Raw genomic sequence first — 7,615 nt, 5'->3', positions numbered from 1 at the left:
TTACAGCCCTAAACAGTGTTGAACAGAGGTACCCACCTGCAGTTTCTGGGGCTCAGCAAGTTCATGGCTGTGAGTCTGACAGCTGCAGTGGCTTACAAGCTCCGGCTCTTAGTTTATTGATTTGTTGAGACTGAGTAAGCAGAAGCCAATGTATGTTTTAATGCTTTGAGGACTGGCTTTCAGTTTGTGCTTTCTGTGGAAAAATCCTGCGAACTGAAACAGTTGGTTCAAGGAGAAGCTGTGACTGGAAGTGTTAGACCACAGCCCATCCTGTCTTCCACCTACTATGCTTCTGTTCCACAGCAATGGAAATATTACAGAGCAATATAGTCCATACACATGAGTTAACATGTGAAGGATATGTTGGTACTTAACATTTGCTGTGCAGGTTGCTAATAAAATCTAACGGCTATATAAGGAAAGTGACAACACTTACACTCCCCTTTAGGTAGGAATTAGTTGTTACCTAAAACTTTTTTCATCAACCATCAGTTAACACTTAAGATCTGTATCTGAAAATAAGTATTTTATACTTACACACCTAAATCAAACAATTGACTGCCTTCTTTTCACTCCTGGGGCAATACTAGCGTTTGGGAAGGCTCACTTACTCCAGTTTCCTCCTTGAACCTGAAGAACATCCACCACCAGTACAGGAGTGGGAACTAAGTTATTTCAAAAAGCTCCTTGCATCCTTTTGATACCACATATGCAACAAAGAAATGATGTTCCACTACCACTGCCTACAGGCAGCGAAACTGCGCTATAATACATTTCGCACAAAATCTGTGCAAACTGGAATCCTCATTACCCGAACAGAAACGAAGCAGTAGCACATGCGGATTTTCAGTTGCTAATGCAACAAACATCATAATGCATTACCTATGTTTTAACATTTTTATTTTAGAAAGTGAACATATCCATTAAAAAAAGAAAATGCATGGAGTTAAAAAAAGTAAACATAAAACTAATGACAAATTTGCCGTAACATAAAATAATTTTACATTTTAGTCCCAACAATCATTAAATATACTTCCACCATAGAGAAGTTTTACTTCATTATATTACCAGTCTCTTGATTAGCTACACAAGACAACACTTTCCAGTAATTACCTAGTTATTAGAAGATCAACTTCAGGAATCACTCAATAATAATACATCATGGACAAATATTTTCATACCACCTGGGAGGCAACCTAATATACATATGTCAACAAAGTACATCTTTGTGAGGTATTACAGTACATGGGAACCATTCCCTTTGCTTTCTACTGAATAAATTCTCCCATCAGCAGCTCCACCAGCAAGTCAGCCATAGACTCTGTTGCCAGTTTCCAAACCCCAACAACTTCCCTCAGAGATTTTCTTTCTGTAACAGATTACAGAAGTCAGGATGAACGAAGATGCAATTCAAGACAACAGATATTGAAAATGGGGAGGCTGAAAAGAAAAGGTCATCCACTCTTCCAGACGAGCACTAGAAGATTTCATGAACGTTTGATACCTCACCTATCTTGAGCTTTGCCATCAGTGGTGGAGTGAAAGCATGGGACAAGATAATTCCAAAAGTAAATGAAGCCATTTCCAAAATAAGGAAATTATATTCATATTTAATCAAAGTACACTATAAAAATCTTAAGACCCAGCTGCTCTAATGTAACCCATCTTCAGTATTAAACAGACTGAGAAGGGGAAAAATCGAAGTAGTTTTGCCCATGCAGTCTTCAAGGTGAGTGTATTTGCCCTAGACTTAACCTACAAGAAAATCTCTTCCTAGCACTCTTGTATTGCCATGCCCAAATAAGTATCTCTCCTCACTTCCAAAAAAAAAAAAAAAAGGAGCTTTTACATATCTGGTCCACCATTGTCCCTTCCAGGACAGCCAACAAATAAATGCTGGAGGTGTTCCATCCCGAGCCTGCAGCTTTTCACACTATAATCCAGACCAGCGCCCTCAGACCCCTGAGCCCGCGTTAACCAGAACTCAGCAGCAGACGACCCCAACTACAGGGTCTCCAGAGCCTGGCAAGTTTTCCTGCTTGAAGGTTGTTAGGACAGACAGACCGAGTTCAAAGATGATGAGCTAAGAGTTAGCCCACCATTCAAATTATTTGGGAAGAACCTAAGAAGAAAAAAAATATTTTTAGGAATATTCAGGTTCTAGGCACTTACCTACTTTTTCGTATTTGCTATACAACCGGTTTTTCACTGTCCTGTTTTTCTTCAGATTCTTCATCAGATCCTCGAAAGGAAGACAAGAATGCTATTAGATCAGCTGAGAGAAGAAGAAAAAAAGAAAAAGAAAGAAGCAGACCACCACTGGTAATGGCTCATCAAAAGGCAACTCAAAGCAACTATTTCCCATAAAAATATTTAGTTTTTATTTTAGATTTCTTGTATTTTCAGATGTTATACATATTGAAGGTTTTCTTTAACAGTTATCAAACCCAAAACCCAGGACTGGGATCATTCTTGAAATACCTACCCTGTCAACAGATTCAGTTAGCAAGTACTTCAAGTTTTCACTACAACACAGGACAATAACTCCACATTTGCTCACCGACAAGCAGATTTTCCCAGTTGCTACATTCTGCCCTTTGGAAGATAACTTCAGAAGACACTTCCAAAGCAGCCAGAAATACTACTTTACAAATTAAGAATTTCTGCCTCTAGTCTTCTGGCAAGAGGCTGGCTCACTCTAAGCCTGAAAACAAACAGCTCCCTCTGCCTCTCCCTGCCCAGTTCCCTTCTCCTCATCCCCTGCCTGCTCTCAGCTCTCTGCTGTGACAAAGTCCTGGAAGGCCCCAGAAAGAAAGCTTAGCTGGTCGCAGGGCTGCATGCCCAGAGACAGCTCCTGCTGCAGACACCGCTTTGCAGGAAGGCAGCTTGACAGATCAGTCGTTTCAGGGAGAGCAAGAAGATACCAAACAAGTAGGGTGAGTAGCGCTGACTCGTAGATCTGGAGATCCAATCCAAGCCGCAGACGTCTCTGCCCATATCTGAGGTGGCAGTCAGTCCTTGTCAGGGATGACTGAGGAAATTATCATGCCATGTCTTGTGCAGTTTAAGTAAGACCCCCACAGGGGATAAAAAAAAAAAAAGGTGAGTACAGAACTGTCTTTGATGAAAGGAGTGGGAGACCTACTTGGGCTTCTGCCATTAATTTAAAGCTGAACTATGGACCCACATTCCCTCTCACAAAGCAGTGAGAAAACAGAGGTGTTCTTAGGCCAAACTACTCTGAAGTCCTTTCCTTTCTTGGAATAGCGTATCTGCCTTTCATTTTGAAACACTAATTATACAGAAACTGTAGAAATTTACTCTATCCAGGCTAATTTTCCACTTACTACCTCCAGAATAATTGCTTGGCAACCAAGTCTAATGTTGAAGATGAAGGGTGAACCCTCAGAAAGAAGTGGACGGAAAGGGGTATGTACCTGGACATGGTACATCTTCAAGGAAGACATTAAAAGATAAATATGCTGCAAAATTCCAACAGAGCCTGTTTTAAATGTCACCTCCTGACCGCAAAGATTTGTTTTTAGACATGTTTTCATGTCAGCAGAAGGGTTTATTCCCCTCTGCGTGATCATTTGGAATAGTTTATCTCTAAATATTTGTCCAATCAATATGTAAGGTAAATTGACCAAAAATTGCTCTCTTAGAACAATCCATAGTTTATCTTAACTAAAAGAAATGCAGACTTTTGAAGAAAATGTTTTTAATTGTGACCTATTTTGACCGTACATCATCTAACAGTTCCAGAGTACTTTGTGACTAGCAGCATCTGTGTGTTTTAGTTCGAATGTTCATTTGACTGTTTCTTTTGCTTCTCATACCCAGACAGGGTGCTTAAACAAATTTACTTGGCAGTTAGGACCGACTAGAAGGCATGTGAGCTGTTACTGAAACCCAGGTGACAAGCAGCCATTCGATAAGCTGAAAGCAATGGCCCCGTCATCTACCTGTAGTCACCACACACATGCTGAGGCACAACAGCCCACTGCACATGCAGCACTGACCCAGCCAAACTGCCAAGCAAAACATGGTAGCTGCACTTACACTTCCTCTCACGCTGCCAAAAAAATCCCAGGCTGAATCCAGTACAACACTTCCAATCATTACTCCTCAAGATAGACTCACGGCTTTAACTAAACTACATTTTCACTTTAAATTGTTATACTCGACATTGTGTTAATGCTTCATCATCCCTAGATGGAGCTCTAAGTCATTCATTATGCAAAGATGCTCAGCAACTGTAGAGACAGCCATTAAACTGAAAAATACCACCAACATGTAAAACTCTGTAACGCAAGATAGGCAAACTTATCTGTAGCAATTAGCAGATACTAATATTTTAAATGTATTGCATAATACAGCACATCTTTACAGAAGAGGTTTACATTTTAGGCTAAAAAGACTGACATAGAATTTGGAGGTTCACACTGCGTCCTCAAATAACTCAAATCCACTCAACCCATAAAACAATTACTCCTCTCCTTGAAATGCCTGCAAGCACATTCTTAAATCATGCAGTATTTCCATTTATTTTTTGGCTTACTCGGCTCATACCTCAACTAGAACAAAGCACATGGTATGCAGAGTTCTGATGTAATTAATACTTGCCCTCAGTTTAATATACCCACACGGCTGGCCTTTTTATACAGAGGGCTTTTTCTTTTTGTTATGAGAAAGGAAAATAGCCTCTCGTTGAAATTTCAGTTTTCTTTAGAGCAGTTTCAGGTTCACTGTCTATCCTAAGAGACTAGAAGGCTCCAACTTTAGGCTGGATTAAATAGCACATCGCTGCATAAACACTATTGCTAACAGATAAGAGATCACAGAATCATAGAATAGCTCAAGTTGGAAGGGATCCATAAGGATCATCAGTGGCAGAAAACAAACAATAACCTCCCCCTTTCAGTTGCAGTCTTGTTTTCTTTCAGACCTACCTTGTTTTTAACACCTTTGGGGCATGTCAGAATCCCCAGTACCTACCTGTTTTGCAATTCATCTGATAGGTAGTAACTAAACTGAATTACTGAATGAAAAAGAATCTTTCATTTTAGGATTGTAAAGTACACCTTTTGTTTAAAACGGAAAACACACTTTTTCGCTCCACCCTTCCCCTGCCTTACCCTCTGAAGGTGGGGAAATATGCAGGAGTTTAATGTCAATACAAAAAATACTACGTGAACATAACTACCTGCTACAGATTCAGGAGGAGAATAGAACTGCCCATCAGAGAGGACTCCTGGGTGAAGAAGAGCTGCTCGTTCAGAAGCATCCTGTGCTATCAAAAATCCTAAAAGGAAAAAAACAAACCACAAATCCTCAGTGCTATCACATAGCATCTTAGAGATCAAGTATTGATGAAGAATCTTAAAGATTGATATTACTATATTAGCATTCCTAACAAGTTACTTCTATAAACAAATATCTCAGAAAAAAAGCAAACTAACATTTATGTCTTCTATACAACTTCAGGTAGCTATGGAGACAGACTCCAGCAACACAGAGGTATTGTACACATAAATTAAGGAATCCTTCATTCTACTGTGTGCAATTGCATGATTAGGATGCCATGTGTAAATTCATCAATATCCACTCGCTAACTAAAACTCTGAAATATATTTTTGATGACAGTGAGCTGCCACACATAATGAAATGAATTATTTTCTCACTTTGCCACTGTAAGACTCCTCATTAATGGCTTCTTTTCATGTCTCTGTCTCAACATACCTAGTTACTCCAACATTCAACTCCTTTTGGCTCAACTTTATCTAAAATCAGGAAAATGATTTGGAAATGACATGGGGCTGTTCTAGTATGTTTAATACAGGACAAAAAAACCAAACATGGTTAGGAGAGAAGCTAATTCATCTCATCCTTACTGCCATCAAGAAGTCTTCTGATAATAACAGGTCAAAGATGGCATTTTAGGTCAACATAAGGCTATTTAACTTCCATCCTTTACTCTCTGCCACATGAAGACTGATGTGGAAAAGAGAAATCCTTGATATTTTACTGAATCAGGAGACCTATCTGAGGCAGCCAACAGTTATTAAAAAAAAAAAATCTTTCCAATTCAAACTACTATTTCTACATATCAATTTGTCTTATTAACTATTGAACTTCAGGGTCTTTTCCAACCTAAATGATTCTATGTTTCTATTATTCTACGATTCTATGATGTCTCCATAGGAGACAACTATTTTACTTATATTTCCACTCTGTCCAAAAGAGGAAGGTCAGTCTCCAAACTTGACAATGAGTCACAAGATACTAGAAGACATATACTGGGTGGACTTTAGATTTAAATCCTGCTCACAAAAGGAAACTTTTAGAGCTGGAAATCTTCAGTGGAAAGACAGTTCTGCTTTTTTTTTAAGTTACAAACAAAACATCTCCAAATTATGAGCACTGTTGCAGTATGCAGAAAAGTGGTGTGGATTTCTTTGGTTTATTTTTTTTAAAAAAACCAAAACAGTAAGGTGGAAAAAAGTCAGTTTCCACTCCCACTAAAGACAGGATAGAAAAATACCTAGTCAAAAAGCAAAAAATATTAAAATCTGGCTTCATTATCTACCTAGATTTAAGAGCAGATAAGGCACTATATACATGCTACCACACAACACAATACAAACACACCTATCATTTGTCTGGCTTAATTGCTTAAAACCAACATTTTCCAGTGAAACCCTGTGTTTCTGGGAAATATGCAGAGTTCAAATAAAAAGCACATATTTTTAAATAAATACCATCTATTTCAAGGGATGAAGAAAAAGAAAGGATCACTGAATCCCACAGGGATTTCCCAGTAACAACTCAACTTTATGAATATGATAATCAAGTGTTTACGTATGTATGTATCAAATACTTTGTCAAAGAATATTCAGTAGAAAACATTCAAAAGTCTCAAAACTGGTTAGATTTCTTATCTATTGCGATAAAAGTGTGATACAGCTGTATTTCCTCAACCCTTCAAAAAAAAAAAAAAGGTACCCTAAGTTTCCCTTTCTCTAGGAAAAACCTGATGTACTCATTTAATCAACTTCCTCCTTAGGGTGGTGGAAAAGAGGAGAGAAGGGATGAAAGTAGAAAGACTGCATTTCAGAGCACTAAGAAAAATAGAGGCATCCATGCCCGTGTAAAGTTTTCATTTTTACGTAACAGGCAAACATGCCCTTCCAACAGTTTCAGACTGTATTTCAGAGAGTGATGCACAAATAAAAGGTTCGCTATATAATGACTCTAATGCAATTGAAACTAATAACACATCTGTAGCAGATGCTTCCTTTTCCTCACCACTCGAGCAATATTCTCTTTCAACTAATCAATGGATTTCCTCCATTTAGTTCAATACATTGAGCGTCAGATAACCTGCTACCTCATCTTCAAGAGGCAGAAATTCATGCTTGCTCTGGTCTCATTCTGTCTGTGCATGAAGCAGACTCTCCATAATACTTCTTTGTTTTCCCTTTTCCACCTCAAAAGAAGACTGAGTGACATTGAGTTAGCTGTTGTGTCTACTCTTCCTAAAAGAGGAACCAGACACTTACGCTACACAGTGCCCACAAAACAAAATTTTACAAGCCCAAGTCAGTTAAATTTT

At 38.6% G+C, this 7,615-nt stretch overlaps 1 protein-coding gene across 5 annotated transcripts in view; it reads right to left on the bottom strand.

Moving 5' to 3' along the window:
• Positions 1-928: 928 nt before the first annotated feature.
• The window catches only part of STARD3NL (STARD3 N-terminal like), a 36,201-nt gene continuing 29,514 nt past the window's right edge, over positions 929-7,615 (bottom strand). For 4 of the 5 annotated variants that reach the window (XM_075418690.1, XM_075418691.1, XM_075418692.1 and 1 more), the window contains 2 exons: positions 5,207-5,305; positions 2,173-2,242 (listed from right to left, as the gene is read on the bottom strand). In XM_075418690.1, coding sequence (XP_075274805.1) covers positions 2,190-2,242; positions 5,207-5,305 — 152 coding nt within the window. In that variant the 3' untranslated portion in view covers positions 2,173-2,189. Of the gene's footprint in view, positions 1,370-2,172; positions 2,243-5,206; positions 5,306-7,615 lie in introns of those variants that run through there. The other variant, XM_075418689.1, reaches the window with a different exon arrangement.

This window comes from Opisthocomus hoazin, chromosome 4, assembly GCF_030867145.1.
Source record: "Opisthocomus hoazin isolate bOpiHoa1 chromosome 4, bOpiHoa1.hap1, whole genome shotgun sequence".
Taxonomy (NCBI): domain Eukaryota; kingdom Metazoa; phylum Chordata; class Aves; order Opisthocomiformes; family Opisthocomidae; genus Opisthocomus; species Opisthocomus hoazin.
Note: the sequence above shows the minus strand (reverse complement) of the source record. Positions and strands in the feature narration are given on the sequence as shown.